Source organism: Somniosus microcephalus, unplaced genomic scaffold (assembly GCF_052327205.1).
Source record: "Somniosus microcephalus isolate GS21.2 unplaced genomic scaffold, FLI_Smic_1.0 unresolved_chr1, whole genome shotgun sequence".
In the NCBI taxonomy this organism is placed as follows: domain Eukaryota; kingdom Metazoa; phylum Chordata; class Chondrichthyes; order Squaliformes; family Somniosidae; genus Somniosus; species Somniosus microcephalus.
The window spans coordinates 109,855,614-109,882,579 of NW_028225179.1; the positions used below are offsets into that span (position 1 = coordinate 109,855,614).

Consider the following 26,966-nt stretch of genomic DNA (forward strand, 5'->3'; position numbering starts at 1 on the left):
ATCAGGGTCTTGGAGCTGTGTGGGTCCATATCAGGGTCTAGGAGCTGGGTGATGTCCATATTTTGGGTCTAGGAGCTGTGTGGGTCCATATCTGGATCTAGGGTCTGTGTGAGATCTGTATCAGGGTCTAGGAGCTGTGTGAGGTCTGTATCAGGTACTAGGAGCTGTGTGAGGTCTATATCAGACTCTAGGAGCTGTGTGAGATCTGTATCAGGGTCTAGGAGCTGTGTGAGGTCTGTATCCGGCTCTACGAGCTGTGTGAGGTCTATATTAGACTCTAGGAGCTGTGTGAGGTCTATATCAGGCTCTAGGAGCTGTGTGAGGTCTATATCAGGCTCTAGGAGCTGTGTGAGATCTGTATCAGGGTCTAGGAGCTGTGTGAGGTCCGTATCAGGGTCTAGGAGCTGTGTGAGGTCTGTATCAGGGTCTAGGAGCTGTGTGAGATCTGTATCAGGGTCTAGGAGCTGTGTGAGGTCTGTATCAGGGTCTAGGAGCTGTGTGAGGTCCGTATCAGGGTCTAGGAGCTGTGTGAGGTCTGTATCAGGGTCTAGGAGCTGTGTGAGGTCTGTATCAGGTACTAGGAGCTGTGTGAGGTCTATATCAGACTCTAGGAGCTGTGTGAGGTCCGTATCTGGGTCTAGGGTCTGTGTAAGGTCTATATCTGAGGACCATTGAAGTGGGTAACACCAACATTGCCTGGCACCGTTCCTACATTGAGCTTGGCATAATCGTGCCCTCATTCGGACTCCCAGAGGCACTCAATGCAACCCATGTAAGACGATGAAGAAATTGTTGATTGCGACGAGGGGTTCAAATGCCGGGCGTGGGGGACACAAGTTAATCATGAACGCGGTAGACGTAAGCAAGGATGTCTTCTTCCCCGGAGTAAGGGTGATAGCGCCGTGGAATGAGTTACTCAGGAGACCATTGGAAGGGGTTCATTGGAGATTCGCTCAGGGAGGATGCAGTGAGTTGGGGTTGATCTGCCATAAATGAACGGCTCGTTGGGCGCAAAGGCCTTCTCGTATTTTCTAATGTCATCCCCCTCTCCTTACCTCCCCGGTGCTGGTGGTTGTCCCTGTCTCTCCATCTCCACCTCCAGATTTAACGTCTGGTTCTGTCTCTCTTGTTTTCTCACAGGGTCCAGCCGGAGCTCGCGGCCCAGAGGGGCGAGAGGGAGAAAAAGGAAGCAAGGTAACGGATTCTGAGAATCCATCGTTTAATTATCATTCCGAGGAGCGACGAGGGTCTGCCTGTGTCGGGAAGGGGATAGGAAGGGGCGCGGTGACAGAGCTAAGGTGGGGGGCACCTTACCCTTTCCCTTGTGTGCGGAGTTTGTAAGTGCTCGGCATACCGTTGGGAAAAGGCTCCTGGGCATTTCAAAAAGGTGTGGGACAGTAGTGGGTGTCTGGACTGCTTGGGTGGGAGTCGGTGTCTGCACTGCTTGGGTGAGAGTCGGAGTCTGGACTGTTTGGGTGGGAATCGGTGTCTGGACTGTTTGGGTGGGAGTCGGTGTCTGGACTGTTTGGGTGGGAGTCGGAGTCTGGACTGTTTGGGTGGGAGTCGGTGTCTGGACTGTTTGGGTGGGAGTCGGTGTCTGGACTGTTTGGGTGGGAGTCGGTGTCTGGACTGTTTGGGTGGGAGTCGGTGTCTGGACTGTTTGGGTGGGAGTCGGTGTCTGGATGCTTGGGTGGGAGTGGGTGTCTGGACTGCTTGGGTGGGAGTCGGTGTCTGGACTGTTTGGGTGGGAGTCGGTGTCTGGACTGCTTGGGTGGGAGTCGGTGTCTGGACTGTTTGGGTGGGAGTCGGTGTCTGGACTGTTTGGGTGGGAGTCGGTGTCTGGACTGCTTGGGTGGGAGTCGGTGTCTGGACTGCTTGGGTGGGAATCGGTGTCTGGACTGTTTGGGTGGGAGTCGGTGTCTGGACTGTTTGGGTGGGAGTCGGTGTCTGGACTGCTTGGGTGGGAGTCGGTGTCTGGACTGCTTGGGTGGGAATCGGTGTCTGGACTGCTTGGGTGGGAGTCGGTGTCTGGACTGCTTGGGTGGGAGTCGGAGTCTGGACTGTTTGGGTGGGAGTCGGAGTCTGGACTGTTTCGGTGGGAGTCGGTGTCTGGACTGTTTGGGTGGGAGTCGGAGTCTGGACTGTTTGGGTAGGAGTCGGTGTCTGGACTGTTTGGGTGGGAGTCGGAGTCTGGACTGCTTCGGTGGGAGTCGGAGTCTGGACTGCTTCGGTGGGAGTCGGAGTCTGGACTGTTTGGGTGGGAGTCGGAGTCTGGACTGTTTGGGTGGGAGTCGGTGTCTGGACTGTTTCGGTGGGAGTCGGAGTCTGGACTGTTTCGGTGGGAGTCGGTGTCTGGACTGTTTGGGTGGGAGTCGGAGTCTGGACTGTTTGGGTGGGAGTCGGTGTCTGGACTGCTTGGGTGGGAGTCGGTGTCTGGACTGTTTCGGTGGGAATCGGTGTCTGGACTGTTTGGGTGGGAGTCGGAGTCTGGACTGTTTGGGTGGGAGTCGGTGTCTGGACTGCTTGGGTGGGAGTCGGTGTCTGGACTGTTTCGGTGGGAGCCGGTGTCTGGACTGTTTCGGTGGGAGTCGGAGTCTGGACTGTTTCGGTGGGAGTCGGAGTCTGGACTGTTTGGGTGGGAGTCGGTGTCTGGACTGTTTCGGTGGGAGTCAGTGTCTGGACTGTTTCGGTGGGAGTCGGTGTCTGGACTGTTTCGGTGGGAGTCGGTGTCTGGACTGTTTCGGTGGGAGCCGGTGTCTGGACTGTTTCGGTGGGAGTCGGAGTCTGGACTGTTTCGGTGGGAGTCGGAGTCTGGACTGTTTCGGTGGGAGTCGGTGTCTGGACTGTTTCGGTGGGAGTCGGTGTCTGGACTGTTTCGGTGGGAGTCGGTGTCTGAACTGTTTCGGTGGGAGCCGGTGTCTGGACTGTTTCGGTGGGAGTCGGAGTCTGGACTGTTTCGGTGGGAGTCGGTGTCTGGACTGTTTCGGTGGGAGTCGGAGTCTGGACTGTTTGGGTGGGAGTCGGAGTCTGGACTGTTTGGGTGGGAGTCGGTGTCTGGACTGTTTGGGTGGGAGTCGGAGTCTGGACTGTTTCGGTGGGAGTCGGAGTCTGGACTGTTTCGGTGGGAGTCGGTGTCTGGACTGTTTGGGTGGGAGTCGGAGTCTGGACTGTTTCGGTGGGAGTCGGAGTCTGGACTGTTTCGGTGGGAGTCGGTGTCTGGACTGTTTCGGTGGGAGTCGGTGTCTGGACTGTTTCGGTGGGAGTAGGTGTCACACTTTGTTACAGACGCAAATCTATCGTGAAACGCCGGGCGCTTCTGAGCTGCAGCCTGAGACTGACACGGGCATTCCCGATCTGCAAAGTTCCCCCACCAAACAGCGTGGAAGCTCTGCCCTCGGGCTGTGTTTACCCCTAACGTTTGGACTACGTGGGGACCGACCCAGCTTAAAACCGGCTCCATTTCAGCAGCAGAATAATACCGAGTGCCTTATAAAACTCCTGTTATAAAACGATGGCACAGTCTAAGGGGATCAAGGGATATGGGGAGAAGGCAGGGACAGGGTACTGAATTTGGATGATCAGCCATGATCTCATTAAATGGCGGAGCAGGCTCGAGGGGCCGAATGGCCTACTCCTGCTCCTATCTTCTATGTTTCTGAGATCCAGCGGTGTGCCAGATAGATGGAGAGATCAGAGCCGAGAGATCATAGAACCATAGAATTATTACGACACAGAAGGGAGGCCATTCGGCCCATTGTGTCCGTGCCGGTCGGAAAAGAGCTATCCACCCTCATCCCACTTTCCAGCTCTTGGTCCATAGCCTTGTAGGTTACGGCACTTCAAGTGCATATCCAAGTACTTTTTAAATGTGATGAGGGTCTCTGCCTCTCCCACCCTTTCGGGCAGTGAGTTCCAGACCCCCCCCACCCTCTGGGTGACATTTTGTTTCCTCATCTTCCCTCTCAACCTCCGACCAATTACTTTAAATCTGTGCCCCCTGGTTATTGAGCCCTCTGCTGAGGGAAATAGGTCCTTCCTATCCACGCTATCCAGGCCCCTCATCATTTTATGCACCTCAATTAAATCTCCCCTCAGCCTCCTCTGTTCCAAGGAAAACAACCTTACATTCATGTGGGTCACGTTGGAAGATGGCTCTGTCCGTTGCCGATGGACGAACCTGTAACAGGTCGGTGGGACGGCCCTCTCGAGATCTCGCTCTGCGTGAGCTGGAGGGTCCTCACCACGTTGGCAGTTGTCCTCGGAGAGGTGGGGGGAGGGGGGGACAAAATCAACCAGGGTCCCGACTCCTAAATCGCTGCCCCTTTCTGGGAGTGTGCTGATATTGGCCGAGGACAGAATAGGCGGTGATGTCCCTTACAGGTTTATCTACAGGCGACGCTAACATTCACGGGGAGGTGGGGTGGTCACGTTGGAAGAATGCAGGGGGTTCCTGGCACCACTCGGCCCAGAGTCACTGGCTCTCGGAGCAGAGGAGGGGGGCGAACACTGGCGGGGGGTGGTAGGGAGGGGGAGAGGCTTTCCAAGCTGCCCAATTAGTGACACCCCAGGGCAGCTGGACGGGACCCAATTACTGCATGCTTCCATTGGTTGACACGCTCTTCGCTTTCATTTCAGGGTGAATCTGGTGCAGGAGGGCCTCCTGGGAAGACCGGTCCCATTGGCCCGCAGGGTACCCCAGGAAAACAGGGCCCCGAGGGTCTCCGAGGTATTCCTGGTGCTGTGGTAAGTCCACTTGCTTGATTCAGAAGGCAGTCGCCGTGCATGTACAGTGCTAACGGGAAACTGCTCCGGCCTCTTGAAGGTGTCCTCTGGATTGTAACTGACTGCCCGGTTATACCAGTGGAACGGTGAGGAATGGTTTGGTGTGCTATGGTGAGAGAGAGATAAAGTCTTGCCCTTTCCTTAGCTCAAAGGCTGCGCCACAGAACATGCTAGAAGGTTCTTATTAGAAATTACTCCAGTGCCGTGGTTTAGCTTGTTAGAATTATAGGTTGCTACAACACAGAAGGAGGACATTCGGCCCATCGCGCCTGTACTGGCTCTCTGAAAGAGCTCTCCAATTAGTCCCTCTCCCCTGCAAATTTTACCCTTCCAAGCATTGATCCAATTCCCTTTTGAAAATTACTTTTGCATCTGCTTCCACCGCCCTTTCAGGCAGTGCGTTCCAGATCACAACAACTCGCAGTGTGTAAAAAGAAATCTCCTCATCGCCCCTCTGATTCTTTTGCCAGTGGGCGAAGGAGCTGAACTGCGCGGGTCCGAACAGGAGTATGTCCTATGTGCGGGGCAAGAGGTCCACCTCCACACTATGGGAGAATGCGTCGAGTGTAGGAGACAAGTGCAACAGCTTCCGTACCACTGCACACGGCAGAAGAGCTGTGAATCCTGTCCGACGACATGAGGTGGGAGAGGAGTACAGCCGTGGCTCAGTGGGGCGCACTGTCGCCTCTGAGTCAGAAGTTTGTGGGTTCAAGTCCCATTCCAGAGACTTGAGCACAAAAATCTAGGCTGACACTCCAGTGCAGTGCTGAGGGAGCGCTGCACTGTCGGAGGTGCCGTCTTTCGAATGAGACATTAAACCAAGTCTGCCCTCTCAGGTGGGCGTGAAAGATCCCATGATACTATTTGGAAGAAGAGCAGGGGAGATCTCCTGGCCAATATTTATCCCTCAATCAACATCACTCAACAACAACTTGTATTTATATAGCACCTTTAACATAGTAAAACGTCCCAAGGTCCTTCACAGACGCATTATAAGACAAAAAAATAATTATCTGGTCATTATCACATTGCTGTTTGTGGGAGCTTGGTGCGCGCAAATTGGCTGCCAAGTTTCCCACATTACAGCAGTGACTACTCTTCAAAATAAGTACTTAATTGGCTGTAAAGCGCGTTGGGACGTCCGATGGTCATATAAATGCAAGTCTTTCTTTTACACGAGGTGTGGGGAATCGTGTTCTGCAGGAAAACACGAGGTGGAGAGATGTGTGATCCCATGAGCACATGATATTGGGGAGGAGGGGTGCACACATTATCTGGTCCTGGTCCTTGAACAATGGTTTTGAGTCCTTGCACGCTCAATATCTCTCTCTATCTTGCTCTTTTTCTCTTTCTCTCAGTCTCTCTGATGCTCTCACTCTCTATCGCTCGCTCGCTCCCCCTCTCTCTCTCTCTCTCTCTCTCTCTCCCTGTCTCTCTTTCTATCTCCCTCTCTCTCTCTCTCTCTCAATCTCTCTCATGCTCTCTCTCAGTCTGTCTCTCCCTTTTTCTCCTCTCTCTGTTTTATGTTGAGATCCTACTATTGTTACTGATGTCTTCCTTTCTTCGACAGGGTGAACAAGGAATTCCTGGAATCTCTGGACAGACTGGCCCTCCTGGTCCAATGGTACGTAAACTATGCAGGCTCTTCACATTCGCACTCAGTGGCTGGTGGGACATCCAGGCCAATTGGGAGGACAGAGATAGGTTTGAAGGTCTGACAAATGAAGTCACTGGTTGTGAACAAAGTGTAGAACCGAACTCCGGGAGTCCCCCGGCGGCACCGAGCTCCGGGAGTCCCCCGGCGACACCGAGCTCCGGGAGTCCCCCGGCGGCACCGAGCTCCGGGAGTCCCCCGGCGGCACCGAGCTCCGGAGTCCCCCGGATATCTCCATCTATCTGGGAGGGTTTTCTGGTATTTCAGTCTATCTTGATGGGTTTTCAGGTATCTTGGCCTATCTGGGTGGTTTTCTGGTATCTTGGTCTATCTGGGTGGGTTTTCTGGTATCTCGGTCTATCTGGGTGGGTTTTACAGTATCTCAGTGGGTTTTCTGGTATCTCAGTCTATTTGGGTGGTTTTCTGGTATCTCAGTCTACCTCGGTGGGTTTTCTGGTATCTTGGTCTATCTGCGTGTTTTTGTGGTATCTCGGTGGGTTTTCTTGTATCTCGGTCTATCTGAGTGGGTTTTCTGGTATCTCGGTCTATCTGGGTGGGTTTTCTGGTATCTCGGTCTATCTGGGTGGGTTTTCTGGTATCTCGGTCTATCTGGGTGGGTTTTCTGGTACCTCGGTCGATCTGGGTGGGTTTTCTGGTATCTCGGTCTATCTGGGTGGGTTTTCTTGTAGCTCGGACTATCTGGTGGGTTTTCTGGTATCTCGGTCTATCTGGGTGGGTTTTCTGGTATCTCGGTCTATCTGGGTGGGTTTTCTGGTATCTCGGCCTATCTGGGTGGGTTTTCTGGTATCTCGGTCTATCTGGGTGGGTTTTCTGGTATCTCGGCCTATCTGGGTGGGTTTTCTGGTATCTCTGTCTACCTCGGTGGATTTTCTGGTATCGCAATCTACCTCGGTGGGTTTGCTGGTATCTCAGTGGGAAGTTTTGGTATCTTGGTCTATCTGGGTGTTTTTCTGGTATCGCAGTCTACCTCAGTGGGTTTTCTGGTATCTGGGTGGAGGTTTTGGTATTTTGGTCTCTCTCGGTGGGTTTTCTGGTATCTCAGTCTATCTCAGTGGGTTTTCTGGTATCTCGTGGGTTTTCTGGTATCTCGGTCTATCTCAGTGGGTTTTCCAGTATCTGGGTGGGTTTTCTGGTATCTCGGTGGGTTTTCTTGTATCTCGGTCTATCTCAGTGGGTTTTCTGGTATCTCAGTGGGTTTTCTGATATCTCGGTCTATCTCGGTGGGTTTTCTGGTACCAGTCTTTCTGGGTGGGATTTCTGGTATCTCTGTCTATCTGGGCGGGTTTCTCGTATCTCGGTGGGTTTTCTGATATCTGGGTGGGTTTTCTTGTATCTCTGTCTATCTGGGTGGGTTTTCTGGTATCCAGGTCTATCTGGGTGGGTTTTCTGGTATCTCCGACTATCAGGGTGGGTTTTCTAGTATCTCAGTCTACCTCGGTGGATTTTCTGGTATCTCGGTCTATCTGGGAGGGTTTTCTGGTATTTCGGTCGATCTGGGTTGGTTTTCTGGTATCTCGGTCTATCTGGGTGGGTTTTCTGGTATCTCGGTCTATCTCGGTGAGTTTTCTAGTATCTCGGTCTATCTCTGGGTTTTCTCGTATCTTGGTCTATCTGGGAGGATTTTCTGGTATCTCGGTCTACCTCGGTGGATTTTCTGGTATCTCGGTCTATCTCGGTGAGTTTTCTAGTATCTCGGTCTATCTCTGGGTTTTCTGGTATCTCGGTCTATCTGGGAGGGTTTTGTGGTATCTCGGTCTATCTGGGAGGGTTTTCTGGTATCTCGGTCTACCCGGTGGGTTTTCTGGTATCTCAGGCTATCTGGGTGGGTTTTCTGGTATCTCGGTCTATCTGTGTGGGCTTTCTGGTATCTCGGTCTATCTCGGTGAGTTTTCTGGTATCTCGGCCTATCTGGGTGGGTTTTCTGGTATCTCGGTCTATCTGGGTGGGTTTTCTGGTATCTCGGTCTATCTGGGTGGGTTTTCTGGTATCTCGGTCTATCTGGGTGGGTTTTCTGGTATCTCGATCTATCTGGGTGGGTTTTCTGGTAACTCGGTCTATCTGTGTGGTTTTCTGGTATCTCGGTCTATCTCGGTGAGTTTTCTGGTATCTCGGTCTGTCTGGGTGGGTTTTCTGGTATCTCGGTCTATCTGGGAGGGTTTTCTGGTATCTCGGTCTATCTGGGTGGGTTTTCTGGTATCTCGGTCTATCTCTGTGGGATTTCTGGTATCTCGGTCTATCTGGGAGGGTTTTCTGGTATCTCGGTCTATCTGGGAGCGTTTTCCGGTATCTCGGCCTATCTGGGTGGGTTTTCTGGTATCTTGGTCTATCTGGGATGGTTTTCTGGTATCTCGGTCTACCTCGGTGGATTTTCTGGTATCTCGGTCTATCTGGGAGGCTTTGCTGGTATCCCGGCCTCTCTGGGTGTTTTTCTGGTATCGCGGTCTATCTCGGTTGGTTTTCTGGTACCTCGGTGGGTTTTCTGGTATCTCGGTGTGTTTTCTGGTATCTCGGTGGGTTTTCTGGTATCTCGGTCTATCTCGGTGGGTTTTCTGGTATCTCAGTGGGTTTTCTGATATCTCGGTCTATCTGGGTGGGTTTTCAGGTATCTCGGTCTATCTGAGTGGGTTTTCTGGTATCTCGGTCTATCTGGGTGGGTTTTCTGGTATCTCGGTCTACCTCAGTGGATTTTCTGGTTTCTTAGTCTATCTGGGTGTTTTTCTGGTATCGCAATCTACCTCGGTGAGTTTGCTGGTATCTCAGTGGGAAGTTTTGGTATCTTGGTCTATCTGGGTGTTTTTCTGGTATCGCAGTCTACCTCAGTGGGTTTTCTGGTATCTGGCTGGGAGGTTTTGGTATTTTGGTCTCGGTGGGTTTTCTGGTATCTGGGTGGGTTTTCTGGTATCTCGGTCTATCTCAGTGGGTTTTCTAGTATCTGGGTGGGTTTTCTGGTATCTCGGTGGGTTTTCTGGTATCTCGGTGGGTTTTCTGGTATCTTGGTCTATCTCAGTGGGTTTTCTGGTATCTGGGTGGGTTTTCCGGTATCTCAGTCTATTTCGGTGGGTTTTCTGTTACCTCAGTCTTTCTGGGTGGGTTTCTCGTATCTCTGTGGGTTTTCTGGTATCCCGGTGGGTGTTCTTGTATCTCTGTCTATCTGGGTGGGTGTTCTGGTATCCAGGTCTATCTGGGTGGGTTTTCTGGTATCTCGGTCTATCTGGGAGTGTTTTCTGGTATCTCGGTCTATCTGGGTGGGTTTTCTGGTAACTCGGTCTATCTGTGTGGTTTTCTGGTATCTCGGTCTATCTCGGTGAGTTTTCTGGTATCTCGGTCTATCTGGGTGGGTTTTCTGGTATCTCGGTCTATCTGGGAGGGTTTTCTGGTATCTTGGTCTATCTGGGTGGGTTTTCTGGTATCTCGGTCTATCTCTGTGGGATTTCTGGTATCTCGGTCTATCTGGGAGGGTTTTCTGGTATCTCGGTCTATCTGGGTGGGTTTTCTGGTATCTCGGTCTGTCTCGGTGAGTTTTCTAGTATCTCGGTCTATCTCTGGGTTTTCTGGTATCTCGGTCTATCTGGGAGGGTTTTCTGGTATCTCGGTCTATCTGGGAGGGTTTTCTGGTATCTCGGTCTATCTGGGTGGGTTTTCTGGTATCTTGGTCTATCTGGGAGGATTTTCTGGTATCTCGGTCTACCTCGGTGGATTTTCTGGTATCTCGGTCTATCTCGGTGAGTTTTCTAGTATCTCGGTCTATCTCTGGGTTTTCTGGTATCTCGGTCTATCTGGGAGGGTTTTGTGGTATCTCAGTCTATCTGGGAGGGTTTTCTGGTATCTCGGTCTACCTGGAGGGTTTTCTGGTATCTCAGGCTATCTGGGTGGGTTTTCTGGTATCTCGGTCTATCTGTGTGGGCTTTCTGGTATCTCGGTCTATCTCGGTGAGTTTTCTGGTATCTCGGCCTATCTGGGTGGGTTTTCTGGTATCTCGGTCTATCTGGGTGGGTTTTCTGGTATCTCGGTCTATCTGGGTGGGTTTTCTGTTATCTCGGTCTATCTGGGAGGGTGTTCTGGTATCTCGGTCTATCTGGGTGCGTGTTCTGGTATCTCGGTCTACCCGGTGGGTTTTCTGGTATCTCGGCCTATCTGGGTGGGTTTTCTGGTATCTCGGTCTATCTGGGTGGGTTTCTGGTATCTTGGTCTATCTCGGTGAGTTTTCTGGTATCTCGGTCTATCTGGGTGGGTTTTCTGGTATCTCGGTCTATCTGGGTGGGTTTTCTGGTATCTCGGTCTATCTGGGTGGGTTTTCAGGTATCTCGGTCTATCTGGGTGGGTTTTCTGGTATCTCGGTCTATGTGAGTTTTCTGCTATCTCGATCTATCTGGGTGGGTTTTCTGGTATCTCGGTCTATCTGGGAGGGTTTTCTGGTATCTCGGTCTATCTGGGTGGGTTTCTGGTATCTCGGTCTATCTGGGTGGGTTTTCTGGTAACTCGGTCTATCTGTGTGGATTTCTGGTATCTCGATCTATCTCAGTGGGTTTTCTGGTATCTCGGTCTATCTGGGAGGGTTTTCTGGTATCTCGGTCTATCTGGGAGGGTTTTCCGGTATCTCGGTCTATCTGGGTGGGTTTTCTGGTATCTTGGTCTATCTGGGATGGTTTTCTGGTATCTCGGTCTACCTCGGTGGATTTTCTGGTATCTCGGTCTATCTCGGTGAGTTTTCTAGTATCTCGGTCTACCTCAGTGGATTTTCTGGTATCTCGGTCTATCTGGGAGGCTTTTCTGGTATCCCGGCCTCTCTGGGTGTTTTTCTGGTATCGCGGTCTATCTCGGTTGGTTTTCTGGTATCTCGGTGGGTTTTCTGGTATCTCGGTGTGTTTTCTGGTATCTCGGTGGGTTTTCTGGTATCTCGGTCTATCTCGGTGGGTTTTCAGGTATCTCGGTCTATCTGAGTGGGTTTTCTGGTATCTCGGTCTATCTGGGTGGGTTTTCTGGTATCTCGGTCTATCTGAGTGGGTTTTCTGGTATCTCGGTCTATCTCGGTGGATTTTCTGGTTTCTTAGTCTATCTGGGTGTTTTTCTGGTATCGCAATCTACCTCGGTGAGTTTGCTGGTATCTCAGTGGGAAGTTTTGGTATCTTGGTCTATCTGGGTGTTTTTCTGGTATCGCAGTCTACCTCAGTGGGTTTTCTGGTATCTGGTGGGAGGTTTTGGTATTTTGGTCTCTCTCGGTGGGTTTTCTGGTATCTGGGTGGGTTTTCTGGTATCTCGGTCTATCTCAGTGGGTTTTCTAGTATCTGGGTGGGTTTTCTGGTATCTGGGTGGGTTTTCTAGTATCTCGGTGGGTTTTCTGGTATCTCAGTGGGTTTTCTGATATCTTGGTCTGTCTCAGTGGGTTTTCTGGTATCTGGGTGGGTTTTCTGGTATCTCGGTCTATTTCGGTGGGTTTTCTGTTACCTCAGTCTTTCTGGGTGGGTTTCTCGTATCTCGGTGGGTTTTCTGGTATCCCGGTGGGCGTTCTTGTATCTCTGTCTATCTGGGTGGGTTTTCTGGTATCCAGGTCTATCTGGGTGGGTTTTCTGGTATCTCGGTCTATCTGGGAGTGTTTTCTGGTATCTCGGTCTATCTGGGAGTGTTTTCTGGTATCTCGGTCTATCTGGGTGGGTTTTCTGGTATCTCGGTCTATCTGGGTGGGTTTTCTGGTATCTCGGTCTATCTAGGAGGGTTTTGTGGTATCTCGGTCTATCTGGGTGGGTTTTCTGGTATTTCAGTCTATCTGGGTGGGTTTTCTGGTATCTCGGTCTATCTCGGTGAGTTTTCTAGTATCTCGGTCTATCTCTGGGTTTTCTGGTATCTCGGTCTATCTGGGAGGGTTTTCTGGTATCTCGGTCTATCTGGGTGGGTTTTCTGGTATCTTGGTCTATCTGGGAGGATTTTCTGGTATCTCGGTCTACCTCGGTGGATTTTCTGGTATCTCGGTCTATCTCGGTGAGTTTTCGAGTATCTCGGTCTACCTCGGTGGATTTTCTGGTATCTCGGTCTTTCTGGGAGGCTTTTCTGGTATCGCGGTCTATCTCGGTGGGTTTTCTGGTATCTCGGTGGGTTTTCTGGTATCTCGGTGGGTTTTCTGGTATCTCGGTGTGTTTTCTGGTATCTCGGTGGGTTTTCTGGTATCTTGGTCTATCTCGGTGGGTTTTCTGGTATCTCAGTGGGTTTTCTGATATTTCAGGCTATCTCAGTGGGTTTTCTGGTATCTCAGTGGGTTTTCTGATATCTCGGTCTATCTCAGTGGGTTTTCTGGTATCTGGGTGGGTTTTCTGGTATCTCGGTCTATCTCGGTGGGTTTTCTGGTACCTCAGTCTTTCTGGTTGGGTTTTCTGGTATCTCGGTGGGTTTTCTTGTATCTCTGTCTATCTGGGTGGGTTTTCTGGTATCTCGGTCTATCTGGGTGAGTTTTCTAGTATCTCGGTCTGCCTGTGTGAGTTTTCTGGTACCTCGGTCTTTCTGGGTGCGTGTTCTGGTATCTCGGTCTACCCGGTGGGTTTTCTGGTATCTCGGCCTATCTGGGTGGGTTTTCTGGTATCTCGGTCTATCTGGGTGGGTTTTCTGGTATCTCGGTCTATCTGGGTGGGTTTTCTGCTATCTCGGTCTAACTGCGTGGGTCTTCTGGTATCTCGGTCTACCTCGGTGGATTTTCTGGTATCTCAGTCTATCTCGGTGAGTTTTCTAGTATCTCGGTCTATCTGTGTGGGTTTTCTGACATCTCGGTCTATCTGGGAGGGTTTTCTGGTATCTCGGTCGATCTGGGAGGGTTTTCTGGTATCTCGGTCTATCTGGGTGGGTTTTCTTGTATCTTGGTCTATCTGGGAGGGTTTTCTGGTATCTCGGTCTATCTCGGTGAGTTTTCTAGTATTTCGGTCTACCTCGGCGGATTTTCTGGTATCTCGGTCTATCTGGGAGGCTTTTCTGGTATCTCGGTCTACCTTGCTGGGTTTTCTGGTTTCTCGGTCTACCTCGGTGCGTTTTCTGGTATCTCGGTCTATCTGGGTGGGTTTTCTGTTATCTCGGTGGATTTTATGGTATCTCGGTGGGTTTTCTTGTATCTCGGTCTATCTGTGTGGGTTTTCTGGTATCTCGGTCTATCTGGGTGGGCTTTCTGGTATCTCGGTCTATCTGGGTGGGTGTTCTGGTATCTCGGTCTACCCGGTGGGTTTTCTGGTATCTCGGTCTATCTGGGTGGGTTTTCTGGTATCTCGGTCTATCTGGGAGGGTTTTCTGGTACCTCGGTCTATCTGGGTGCGTGTTCTGGTATCTCGGTCTACCCGGTGGGTTTTCTGGTATCTCGGCCTATCTGGGTGGGTTTTCTGGTATCTCGGTCTATCTGGGTGGGTTTTCTGGTATCTTGGTCTATCTGGGTGGGTTTTCTGGTATCTCGGTCTATCTGGGTGGGTTTTCAGGTATCTCGGTCTATCTGGGTGGGTTTTCTGGTATCTCGGTCTATCTCTGTGAGTTTTCTGCTATCTCGATCTATCTGGGTGGGTTTTCTGGTATCTTGGTCTATCTGGGTGGGTTTTCTGGTATCTCGGTCTATCTGGGTGGAATTTCTGGTATCTCAGTCTATCTGGGTGGATTTCTGGTATCTCGGTCTATCTGGGTGGGTTTTCTGGTATGTCGGTCTATCTGGGTGGGTTTTCTGGTATCTCGGTCTATCTGGGTGGGTTTTCTGGTATCTCGGTCTATCTGGGAGGGTTTTCTGGTATCTCGGTCTATCTGGGTGGGTTTTCTGGTATCTCGGTCTTTCTGGGTGGGTTTTCTGGTATCTCGGCCTATCTGGGTGGGTTTTCTGGTGTCTCGGTCTATCTGGGTGGGTTTTCTGGTATCTCGGTCTATCTGGGTGGGTTTTCTGGTATCTCGGTCTATCTGTGTGGGTTTTCTGACATCTCGGTCTATCTGGGAGGGTTTTCTGGTATCTCGGTCTATCTGGGTGGGTTTTCTTGTATCTTGGTCTATCTGGGAGGGTTTTCTGGTATCTCGGTCTATCTCGGTGAGTTTTCTCGTATTTCGGTCTACCTCGGTGGATTTTCTGTTTTCTCGGTCTATCTGGGAGGCTTTTCTGGTATCTCGGTCTACCTTGCTGGGTTTTCTGGTTTCTCGGTCTACCTCGGTGCGTTTTCTGGTATCTCGGTCTATCTGGGTGGGTATTCTGTTATCTCGGTGGATTTTATGGTATCTCGGTGGGTTTTCTTGTATCTCGGTCTATCTGTGTGGGTTTTCTGGTATCTCGGTCTATCTGGGTGGGCTTTCTGGTATCTCGGTCTATCTGGGTGGGTGTTCTGGTATCTCGGTCTACCCGGTGGGTTTTCTGGTATCTCGGTCTATCTGGGTGGGTTTTCTGGTATCTCGGTCTATCTGGGAGGGTTTTCTGGTACCTCGGTCTATCTGGGTGGGTGTTCTGGTATCTCGGTCTACCCGGTGGGTTTTCTGGTATCTCGGCCTATCTGGGTGGGCTTTCTGGTATCTCGGTCTATCTGGGTGGGTTTTCTGGTATCTCGGTCTATCTGGGTGGGTTTTCTGGTATCTTGGTCTGTCTCGGTGAGTTTTCTGGTATCTCAGCCTATCTGGGTGGGTTTTCTGGTATCTCGGTCTATCTGGGTGGGTTTTCAGGTATCTCGGTCTATCTGGGTGGGTTTTCTGGTACCTCGGTCTATCTCGGTGAGTTTTCTGCTATCTCGATCTACCTGGGTGGGTTTTCTGGTATCTTGGTCTATCTGGGTGGGTTTTCTGGTATCTCGGTCTATCTAGGTGGGTTTTCAGGTATCTCGGTCTATCTGGGTGGGTTTTCTGGTATCTCGGTCTATCTTGGTGAGTTTTCTGCTATCTCGATCTATCTGGGTGGGTTTTCTGTTATCTCGGTCTATCTGGGTGGGTTTTCTGGTATCTCGGCCTATCTGGGTGGGTTTTCTGGTATCTCGGTCTATCTGGGTGGGTTTTCTGGTATCTCGGTCTATCTGGGTGGGTTTTCTGGTATCTCGGTCTATCTGGGTGGGTTTTCTGGTATCTCGGTCTATCTCGGTGAGTTTTCTGGTATCTCGGCCTATCTGGGTGGATTTTCTGGTATCTCGGTCTATCTGGGTGGGTTTTCAGGTATCTCGGTCTATCTGGGAGGGTTTTGTGGTATCTCGGTCTATCTGCGTGGGTTTTCTGGTATCTCGGTCTATCTGGGTGGATTTTCTGGTATCTCGGTCTATCTGGGTGGGTTTTCTGGTATCTCGGTCTATCTGGGTGGTTTTCTGGTATCTCGGTCTATCTGGGTGGTTTTCTAGTATCTCGGTCTATCTGGGTGGGTTTTCTGGTATCTCGGTCTATCTGGGTGGGTTTTCTGGTATCTCGGTCTATCTGGGTGGGTTTTCTGGTATCTCGGTCTATCTGGGAGGGTTTTCTGGTATCTCGGTCTATCTGGGTGGGTTTTCTGGTATCTCGGTCTATCTAGGTGGGTTTTCTGGTATCTCGGTCTATCTGGGTGGGTTTCTGGTATCTCGGTCTATCTGGGTGGGTTTTCTGGTATCTCGGTCTATCTGGGTGGTTTTCTGGTATCTCGGTCTACCCGGTGGGTTTTCTGGTAGCTCGGTCTATCTGGGTGGGTTTTCTAGTATCTCGGTCTATCTGGGTGGATTTTGTGGTATCTCGGTCTATCTCGGTGGTTTTCTGGTATCTCGGTCTATCTGGGTGGATTTTGTGGTATCTCGGTCTATCTGGGTGGATTTTGTGGTATCTCGGTCTATCTCGGTGGTTTTCTAGTATCTCGGTCTATCTGGGTGGATTTTGTGGTATCTCGGTCTATCTCGGTGGTTTTCTAGTATCTCGGTCTATCTGGGTGGATTTTGTGGTATCTCGGTCTATCTCGGTGGTTTTCTGGTATCTCGGTCTACCCGGTGGGTTTTCTGGTAGCTCGGTCTATCTGGGTGGGTTTTCTGGTATCTCGGTCTATCTTGGTGGTTTTCTGGTATCTAGGTCTACCTCAGTGGGTTTTCTGGTCTGTCGGTCTATCTGGGAGGGTTTTGTGGTATCTCGGTCTATCTGGGTGCGTTTTCTGGTATCGGTCTATCTGGGTGGTTTTCTGGTATGTCGGTCTATCTGGGTGGGTTTTCTGGTATCTTGGTCTATCTGGGTGGGTTTTCTGGTGTCTCGGTCTATCTGGGTGGTTTTCTGGTATCTCGGTCTATCTGGGTGGTTTTCTGGTATCTCGGTCTATCTGGGTGGGTTTTCTGGTATCTCGGTCTAACTCAGTGGGTTTTCTGGTGTCTCAGTCTGTCTGGGTGGCTTTCTGGTATCTCGGTCTGTCTGGGTGGCTTTCTGGTATCTCGGTCTGTCTGGGTGGTTTTCTGGTATCTTGTTCTACCTCAGTGGGTTTTCTGGTATCTCGGTCTACCTCAGTGGGTTTTCTGGTATCTCGGTCTAACTCAGTGGGTTTTCTGGTATCTCGGTCTATCTTGGTGGTTTTCTGGTATCTAGGTCTACCTCAGTGGGTTTTCTGGTCTGTCGGTCTATCTGGGAGGGTTTTGTGGTATCTCGGTCTATCTGGGTGCGTTTTCTGGTATCGGTCTATCTGGGTGGTTTTCTGGTATGTCGGTCTATCTGGGTGGGTTTTCTGGTATGTCGGTCTATCTTGGTGGTTTTCTGGTATCTAGGTCTACCTCAGTGGGTTTTCTGGTCTGTCGGTCTATCTGGGAGGGTTTTGTGGTATCTCGGTCTATCTGGGTGCGTTTTCTGGTATCGGTCTATCTGGGTGGTTTTCTGGTATCTCGGTCTATCTCAGTGGGTTTTCTGGTATCTCGGTATATCTGGGTGGTTTTCTGGTATCTCGGTCTACCTCAGTGGGTTTTCTGGTATCTTGGTGTATTTGGGTTGCATTACTCCGTTGTGCACCAAACTCTAGTCTTGTGATGTTAATCCTTCTCTTTGACTCCTCTCTTCTACAGGGTCCTCCTGGTTTACCTGGCTTGAAGGGAGACGGTGGTGCTAAGGGAGAGAAGGTGAGACTTCCTAGTCATATATGCAGCGTTCCCAAAGAGTAGTCGGAATTCATTGGGGAGGGTCACACCAGTTCTTGAGCAACATCTTCTCACCCATATTAATACACTGAAACCCAGAGCGATAGGCCTTTCACTTCCCCTGTTAGGAATCGCGCTCCCTAACGATTGGTCGTGGATCAGGAAATGCCAGTCAGTATCCGGAAAGTCAGCTGATTGTATGGACATCGGGGTGAACTCGAGTGGCACCCCCTTGAGGACCAAGCTTGAAGGTCCAGAACGCAGCAAACCTGCCACCTCTTGTCTGATTGGACACTGGATGTGCTGCAATCACCCTGTGAAGCAACGTGACAAATTCTACATGTGATCAGCAACAACCTGCATCTGTACTGCACCTTTAATGTCGTAAAACTCCCAAGGTACTTCACTGGAGCTGGGAAATGAGGAGATTTGAGGACAGGTGACCAAAAGCTGGCTCAGAGAGTCAGATTTTAAGGAGCGTCTTAAAGAAGGAGAGAGGTAGATAGACAGAGAGGTTTAGGGAGGGAATTCCAGAGCTTAGGGCCCAGGCAACAGAAGGCACAGCCGCCAATGGTGGAGTGATTAAAATCTGGGGTGCGCAAGAGGCCAGAATTGGAGGAGCGCAGATATCTCGGGGGCGGGGGGGTGGTTGTGGGGCTGAAGGAGGTTACAGAGCTGGGGAGGGGCGAGGCCATGCAGGGATTTGAAAACAAGGATGATGATTTTAAAATCAAGGTATTACCAGACCGAGAGCCAATGTAGGTCAGCGAGCACAGGAGTGATGGGTGAATGAGACTTGGTGCGAGTTAGGACACGGGCAGCCGAGGTTTGACGAGCAGTTGTATTCTTCTTAAGTAAAGGGAGCTGGAAAAATGACCATCTTTCTTGTGGAGTGCGCAGGAGAAGCGATACGAAGACCCCTTGGAAAGCAGCCTTAACAGGCGAGTGGGAGGATGTGGAGCTGGGTAGGCCGTGATGGTGTTCCATACTGAGCGCTAGGGTGCCTCCTGAAAGCAAATGGCTTTAGGTGTTGCGCAGACGGCAAGGAATTCTCGCACAGTGGGCAGGGCAGGCAGCTGATCCCAGCACCTTCCTGATCCACGCTCGCAGGCCTTTGACTCCTCTCGTTGGCCTCGTGTCACCAACCCAGAGAAACCTCTGAAGATTCTGACACCCTCTACATGGGGACAGACATTAAAATAACAGAGTAATGTTTTGGGCCTGTGTCCCTCTGTGGGCCTGTGTCCCTGCGTGGGCCCTGTGGGTCTGTGTCCCTGCGTGAGCCCTGTGGGTCTGTGTCCCTGCGTGGGCCCTGTGGGTCTGTGTCCCTGCGTGAGCCCTGTGGGCCTGTGTCCCTGCGTGGGCCCTGTGGGTCTGTGTCCCTGCGTGAGCCCTGTGGGTCTGTGTCCCTGCGTGGGCCCTGTGGGTCTGTGTCCCTGCGTGAGGCCTGTGGGTCTGTGTCCCTGCGTGAGCCCTGTGGGTCTGTGTCCCTGCGTGAGCCCTGTGGGCCTGTGTCCCTGCGTGAGCCCTGTGGGTCTGTGTCCCTGCGTGAGCCCTGTGGGTCTGTGTCCCTGCGTGGGCCCTGTGGGTCTGTGTCCCTGCGTGAGGCCTGTGGGTCTGTGTCCCTGCGTGAGCCCTGTGGGTCTGTGTCCCTGCGTGAGCCCTGTGGGCCTGTGTCCCTGCGTGAGCCCTGTGGGTCTGTGTCCCTGCGTGAGGCCTGTGGGCCTGTGTCCCTGCGTGAGGCCTTTGGGCCTGTGTCCCTGCGTGGGCCCTGTGGGTCTGTGTCCCTGCGTGAGCCCTGTGGGTCTGTGTCCCTGCGTGAGCCCTGTGGGTCTGTGTCCCTGCGTGAGGCCTTTGGGCCTGTGTCCCTGCGTGGGCCCTGTGGGTCTGTGTCCCTGCGTGAGGCCTGTGGGCCTGTGTCCCTGCGTGAGGCCTTTGGGCCTGTGTCCCTGCGTGGGCCCTGTGGGTCTGTGTCCCTGCGTGAGCCCTGTGGGTCTGTGTCCCTGCGTGAGCCCTGTGGGTCTGTGTCCCTGCGTGAGCCCTGTGGGTCTGTGTCCCTGCGTGAGGCCTGTGGGCCTGTGTCCCTGCGTGAGGCCTTTGGGCCTGTGTCCCTGCGTGGGCCCTGTGGGTCTGTGTCCCTGCGTGAGGCCTGTGGGTCTGTGTCCCTGCGTGAGCCCTGTGGGTCTGTGTCCCTGCGTGGGCCCTGTGGGTCTGTGTCCCTGCGTGAGCCCTGTGGGTCTGTGTCCCTGCGTGAGCCCTGTGGGTCTGTGTCCCTGCGTGAGCCCTGTGGGTCTGTGTCCCTGCGTGAGCCCTGTGGGTCTGTGTCCCTGCGTGGGCCCTGTGGGTCTGTGTCCCTGCGTGAGGCCTTTGGGCCTGTGTCCCTGCGTGAGCCCTGTGGGTCTGTGTCCCTGCGTGAGCCCTGTGGGTCTGTGTCCCTGCGTGAGGCCTTTGGGCCTGTGTCCCTGCGTGGGCCCTGTGGGTCTGTGTCCCTGCGTGGGCCCTGTGGGTCTGTGTCACTGCGTGAGGCCTGTGGGCCTGTGTCCCTGCGTGAGCCCTGTGGGCCTGTGTCCCTGCGTGAGCCCTGTGGGTCTGTGTCCCTGCGTGAGCCCTGTGGGTCTGTGTCCCTGCGTGAGCCCTGTGGGTCTGTGTCCCTGCGTGAGCCCTGTGGGTCTGTGTCCCTGAGTGAGCTCTGTAGGTCTGTGTCCCTGCGTGAGCCCTGTGGGTCTGTGTCCCTGCGTGAGGCCTGTGGGTCTGTGTCCCTGCGTGAGGCCTGTGGGTCTGTGTCCCTGCGTGAGGCCTGTGGGTCTGTGTCCCTGCGTGGGCCCTGTGGGTCTGTGTCCCTGCGTGAGCCCTGTGGGCCTGTGTCCCTGCGTGGGCCCTGTGGGCCTGTGTCCCTGCGTGAGGCCTGTGGGTCTGTGTCCCTGCGTGAGGCCTGTGGGTCTGTGTCCCTGCGTGAGGCCTGTGGGTCTGTGTCCCTGCGTGAGCCCTGTGGGTCTGTGTCCCTGCGTGAGCCCTGTGGATCTGTGTCCCTGCGTGAGCCCTGTGGGTCTGTGTCCCTGCGTGAGGCCTGTGGGTCTGTGTCCCTGCGTGAGGCCTTTGGGTCTGTGTCCCTGCGTGGGCCCTGTGGGTCTGTGTCCCTGCGTGAGCCCTGTGGGTCTGTGTCCCTGCGTGAGCCCTGTGGGTCTGTGTCCCTGCGTGAGCCCTGTGGGTCTGTGTCCCTGCGTGAGCCCTGTGGGTCTGTGTCCCTGCGTGAGCCCTGTGGGCCTGTGTCCCTGCGTGAGGCCTTTGGGCCTGTGTCCCTGCGTGAGCCCTGTGGGTCTGTGTCCCTGCGTGGGCCCTGTGGGCCTGTGTCCCTGCGTGAGGCCTTTGGGCCTGTGTCCCTGCGTGAGCCCTGTGGGTCTGTGTCCCTGCGTGAGCCCTGTGGGTCTGTGTCCCTGCGTGAGGCCTGTGGGTCTGTGTCTCTGCGTGAGGCCTTTGGGCCTGTGTCCCTGCGTGAGCCCTGTAGGTCTGTGTCACTGCGTGAGCCCTGTGGGTCTGTGTCTCTGCGTGAGGCCTTTGGGCCTGTGTCCCTGCGTGAGCCCTGTGGGTCTGTGTCCCTGCGTGAGCCCTGTGGGTCTGTGTCCCTGCGTGAGCCCTGTGGGTCTGTGTCCCTGTGTGGGCCCTGTGGGTCTGTGTCCCTGCGTGAGCCCTGTGGGTCTGTGTCCCTGCGTGAGGCCTTTGGGCCTGTGTCCCTGCGTGAGCCCTGTGGGTCTGTGTCTCTGCGTGAGGCCTTTGGGCCTGTGTCCCTGCGTGAGCCCTGTGGGTCTGTGTCTCTGCGTGAGGCCTTTGGGCCTGTGTCCCTGCGTGAGCCCTGTGGGTCTGTGTCCCTGCGTGAGCCCTGTGGGTCTGTGTCCCTGTGTGGGCCCTGTGGGTCTGTGTCCCTGCGTGAGCCCTGTGGGTCTGTGTCCCTGTGTGGGCCCTGTGGGCCTGTGTCCCTGCGTGAGCCCTGTGGGTCTGTGTCCCTGTGTGGGCCCTGTGGGTCTGTGTCCCTGCGTGAGCCCTGTGGGTCTGTGTCCCTGCGTGAGCCCTGTGGGTCTGTGTCCCTGTGTGGGCCCTGTGGGTCTGTGTCCCTGCGTGAGGCCTGTGGGTCTGTGTCCCTGCGTGAGCCCTGTGGGTCTGTGTCCCTGCGTGAGCCCTGTGGGTCTGTGTCCCTGCGTGAGGCCTTTGGGCCTGTGTCCCTGCGTGAGCGCTGTGGGTCTGTGTCCCTGCGTGAGCCCTGTGGGTCTGTGTCCCTGCGTGGGCCCTGTGGGCCTGTGTCCCTCTGTGGGCCTGTGTCCCTGCGTGAGCCCTGTGGGCCTGTGTCCCTCTGTGGGTCTGTGTCCCTGCGTGAGCCCTGTGGGTCTGTGTCCCTGCGTGAGCCCTGTGGGTCTGTGTCCCTGCGTAGGCCCTGTGGGTCTGTGTCCCTGCGTGGGCCCTGTGGGTCTGTGTCCCTGCGTGGGCCCTGTGGGTCTGTGTCCCTGCGTGAGCCCTGTGGGTCTGTGTCCCTGCGTGGGCCCTGTGGGTCTGTGTCCCTGCGTGAGCCCTGTGGGCCTGTGTCCCTGCGTGGGCCCTGTGGGTCTGTGTCCCTGCGTGAGCCCTGTGGGCCTGTGTCCCTGCGTGGGCCCTGTGGGCCTGTGTCCCTGCGTGGGCCCTGTAGGTCTGTGTCCCTGCGTGAGCCCTGTGGGCCTGTGTCCCTGCGTGAGGCCTTTGGTCCTGTGTCCCTGCGTGAGCCCTGTGGGTCTGTGTCCCTGCATGAGCCCTGTGGGTCTGTGTCCCTGCGTGAGCCCTGTGGGCCTGTGTCCCTGCGTAGGCCCTGTGGGTCTGTGTCCCTGCGTGAGGCCTTTGGTCCTGTGTCCCTGCGTGAGGCCTTTGGGCCTGTGTCCCTGCGTGAGGCCTTTGGGTCTGTGTCCCTGCATGAGCCCTGTGGGTCTGTGTCCCTGCGTGAGCCCTGTGGGTCTGTGTCCCTGCGTGAGCCCTGTGGGTCTGTGTCCCTGCATGAGCCCTGTGGGTCTGTGTCCCTGCGTGAGCCCTGTGGGTCTGTGTCCCTGCGTGAGCCCTGTGGGTCTGTGTCCCTGCGTGAGCCCTGTGGGTCTGTGTCCCTGCGTGAGCCCTGTGGGCCTGTGTCCCTGCGTGAGCCCTGTGGGTCTGTGTCCCTGCGTGAGCCCTGTGGGTCTGTGTCCCTGCGTGAGCCCTGTGGGCCTGTGTCCCTGCGTGAGCCCTGTGGGTCTGTGTCCCTGCGTGAGCCCTGTGGGCCTGTGTCCCTGCGTGGGCCCTGTGGGTCTGTGTCCCTGCGTGAGCCCTGTGGGTCTGTGTCCCTGCGTGAGCCCTGTGGGCCTGTGTCCCTGCGTGAGCCCTGTGGGCCTGTGTCCCTGCGTGGGCCCTGTGGGCCTGTGTCCCTGCGTGAGCCCTGTGGGTCTGTGTCCCTGCGTGAGCCCTGTGGGTCTGTGTCCCTGCGTGAGCCCTGTGGGTCTGTGTCCCTGCGTGAGCTCTGTAGGTCTGTGTCACTGCGTGAGGCCTGTGGGCCTGTGTCCCTGCGTGAGGCCTTTGGGCCTGTGTCCCTGCGTGAGCCCTGTGGGTCTGTGTCCCTGCGTGAGCCCTGTGGGTCTATGTCCCTGCGTGAGCCCTGTGGGTCTGTGTCCCTGCGTGAGCCCTGTGGGCCTGTGTCCCTGCGTGAGGCCTTCGGGCCTGTGTCCCTGCGTGAGCCCTGTGGGTCTGTGTCCCTGCGTGAGCCCTGTTGGTCTGTGTCCCTGTGTGGGGCCTGTGTCCAGTGGAACCGGTTCTGGGGGAGGTGGGACCAGTACAAACTGGACGGTTTGCACCTGGGCGGGACCAGAACCGATGTCCTAGTGGGGGTATTTGCCATTGCTGTTGGGGAGGGTTTAAACTAAAATGGCAGGGGGTTGGGAACCTGTGCAAGGAGACAGAGGAAAGGGAAGCAAGGATAGAAACAAAAGACAGGAAGGAGAAAAGCAAAAGTGGAAGGCAGAGAAATCAAGGGTGTAAAATCAAACAGGGCCATAGTAAATAAGAATTCCAAAGGGACTAAGAGTGTTAAAAAATCAAGCCTGAAGGCTTTGTGTCTTAATGCAAGGAGCATTCGTAATAAGGTGGATGAATTAGCTGCGCAAATAGATGTAAACGGATATGTTATAATTGGGATTACGGAGACATGGCTCCAGGGTGACCAAGATTGGGAATTCAACATCCAGGAGTATTCAATATTCAGGAAGGACAGGAAAAAAGGAAAAGGAGGTGGGGTAGCTTTGCTGGTTAAAGAGGAGATTAACACAATAGTAAGGAAGCATATTAGCTCTGATGATGTGGAATCTGTATGGGCAGAGCTGAGAAATACCAAGGGGCAGAAAACATTAGTGGGAGTTGTATACAGACCCCCAAACAGTAATGCTGAGATTGGGGATGGCATTAAACGGGAAATTAGAGACGCGTGCAATAATGGCACAGCAGTTATCATGGGTGACTTTAATCTACATATAGATTGGGCTAACCAAATTAGTAACAATACTGTAGAGGAGGAATTCCTAGAGTGTATACGGGATGGAATCCTGGACCAACATGTTGAGGAACCAACTAGAGATCAGGCCATCTTAGACTGGGTATTATGTAATGAGAAAGGATTAATTAGCAATCTTGTTGTGCGAGGCCCCTTGGGGAGGAGCGATCATAATATGATAGAATTCTTCATTAAAATGGAGAGTGAAGTAGTTGACTCAGAGACTAGGGTCCTGAATTTAAATAAACGAAACTACGATGGTATGAGGCACGAGTTGGCTAGGATGGATTGGGGAACGTTACTTAAAGGGTTGACGGTGGATAGGCAATGGCAAACATTTAAAGATCGCATGGATGAACTACAGAATTTGTTCATCCATGTTTGGCATAAAAATAAAACAAAAAAGGTGACTCAACCGTGGCTAACAAGGGAAATTAGGGATAGCATAAGATCCAAGGAGAGGACATATGAATTGGCCAGAAAAAGCAGCAAACCTGAGGATTGGGAGCAGTTTAGGATTCATGAAAGGAGGACCAAGGGATTATTTAAGAGGGGGAAATAGATTATGAGAGTAAGCTTGCAGTGAACATAAAAACTGACTGTAAAAGCTTCTATGGATATGTGAAGAGAAAAAGATTGGTGAGGTCAAGCGTAGGTCCCTTGCAGTCAGAATCAGGGAAATTTATAATGGGGAACAAAGAAATGGCAGGCCAATTAAATACATACTTTGGTTCTGTCTTCACAAAGGAGGACACAAATAACCTCCCAGAGATGTCGGGGAACATAGGGTCTAATGAGAGGGAGGAATTGAATGAAATCAGTATTTGTAGGGAAATGGTGTTAGGGAAATTGATGGGATTGAAGGCAGATAAATCCCCAGGGCCTGATAATCTACATCTTAGGGTACTTAAGGAAGTGGCCGTAGAAATAGTAGATGCATTGCTGGTCATCTTCCAAAATTCTAGACTCTGGAACAGTTCCCATGGATTGGAGGAGAGCTAATGTAACCCCACTATTTAAAAAGGGTGGTAGAGAGAAAACGGGGAATTATAGACTGGTAAGCCTGACATCGGTAGTGGGGAAAATGCTAGAGTCCATTATAAAAGATGTAATAGCAGAGCACTTGGAAAACAGTGACAGGATCGGACAAAGTCAACATGGATTTACAAAAGGTAAATCATGCTTGACTAATCTACTGGAATTTTTTGAGGATGTAACTGGTAGAATAGATAAGGGAGAACCAGTGGATGTGGTGTATTTGGACTTTCAGAAGGCTTTCGATAAGGTCCCGCATAAGAGATTAGCGTGTATAGTTAAAGCACATGGGATTGGGGATAAGGTACTGTCTTGGATAGAGAACTGGTTGGCAGACAGGAAGCAAAGAGTTGGAATAAACGGGTCTTTTTCTGAGTGGCAGGCAGTGACTAGTGGGGTACCGCAGGGATCGGTGCTAGGACCCCAGCTATTCACAGTATATATAAATGATATAGACGAGGGAACTAGATATAATATCTCCAAGTTTGCAGACAACACAAAGCTGGGTAGGCGTGTGTGCTGTGAGGAGGATGCAGATAAACTCCAGTACGATTTGGACAGGTTGGGTGATTGGGCAGATGCATGGCAAATGCAGTATAATGTGGATAAATGCGAGGTTATCCACTTCGGTGGCAAAAACAGGAAGATAGATTATTATCTGAATGGCAATAGATTGGGAAAAGGGGAAGTGCAACGAGACCTGGGTGTCCTTGTGCACCAGTCGCTGAAGGTAAGCATGCAGGTGCAGCAGGCGGTTAAGAAGGCAAATGGTATGTTGGCCTTCATAGCGAGAGGATTTGAGTACAGGAGCAAGGATGTCCTGCTGCAGTTGTACAGGGCCTTGGTGAGACCGCACCTTGAGTATTGTGTGCAGTTTTGGCCGCCTTATCTGAGGAAGGATGTTCTTGCCATGCAGGGAGTGCAGCGAAGATTCACCAGACTGACGTATGACGTATGAGGAGAGATTGGGTCAATTAGGCTTATATTCGCTAGAGTTTAGAAGAATGAGAGGGGAGCTCATTGAAACTTATAAAATTCTAACAGGACTAGACAGACTAGATGCAGGAAGGATGTTCCTGATGGCGGGGGAGTCCAAAACCAGGGGTCACAGTCTAAGGATAAGGGGTAAGCCATTTAGAACTGAGATGAGGAGGAATTTCTTCACCCAGAGAGTGGTGAACCTGTGGAATTCTCTGCCACACAGGGCAGTTGAGGCCAATTTATTAAATATATTCAAGAAGGAGTTGGATATATTTCTTGAGGCTAAAGGGATCAAGGGATATGGGGAGAAAGCAGGGACAGGGTACTGAATTTGGATGATCAGCCATGATCTCATTAAATGGCGGAGCAGGCTCGAGGGGCCGAATGGCCTACTCCTGCTCCTATCTTCTATGTTTCTATGTCCCTGTGTGGGGCCTGTGTCCCTGTGTGGGGCCTGTGTCTGTCCCTCAGTGTCAATCCTATATTAGCCCTTCTGCAGGTCTGTATTGACCCCTCTGTGATTCTGTATTTAGCCTCTTTAATTTCACATATTCACCCCTCTATGTCTCTGTTTCAGGGTCACCCTGGTCTCATTGGATTAATCGGACCTCCAGGAGAGCAAGGCGAGAAGGGAGACCGAGGGCTCCAGGGTCCACAGGGAACAGAAGGTCATAAAGGAGACAATGTAATTGCCCACGTTCTTCACTGTTTCAAACGGGCTGTGTTTTAGTAGCAGTAGTTATTACAGTCTCCCAGTGTCTGCGTTGTGCTATTACAGTGTGACATAATTGCAGCTCCCCTGAAGGTCCCAGGTTCGATCCTGGCCGGTGCTGTGTCAGCTAGTATCAGCCACCTGCCCTCAGTGGCGCTGGGCGAGGGTGGAGTGACATGGCTGGCTGAATGCGCGTGTGGGCATTGGATCCAC

The 26,966-nt window shown here is 52.9% G+C and overlaps 1 protein-coding gene across 1 annotated transcript in view; it reads left to right on the forward strand.

Moving 5' to 3' along the window:
* LOC147095704 (uncharacterized) overlaps positions 1-26,966 on the forward strand; it is a 280,778-nt gene that overhangs the window by 178,164 nt on the left and 75,648 nt on the right. The window contains exons 50-54 of the mRNA XM_085974754.1: positions 1,141-1,194; positions 4,636-4,743; positions 6,353-6,406; positions 17,425-17,478; positions 26,619-26,726. Coding sequence (XP_085830880.1) covers positions 1,141-1,194; positions 4,636-4,743; positions 6,353-6,406; positions 17,425-17,478; positions 26,619-26,726 — 378 coding nt within the window. The remainder of the gene's footprint in view (positions 1-1,140; positions 1,195-4,635; positions 4,744-6,352; positions 6,407-17,424; positions 17,479-26,618; positions 26,727-26,966) is intronic.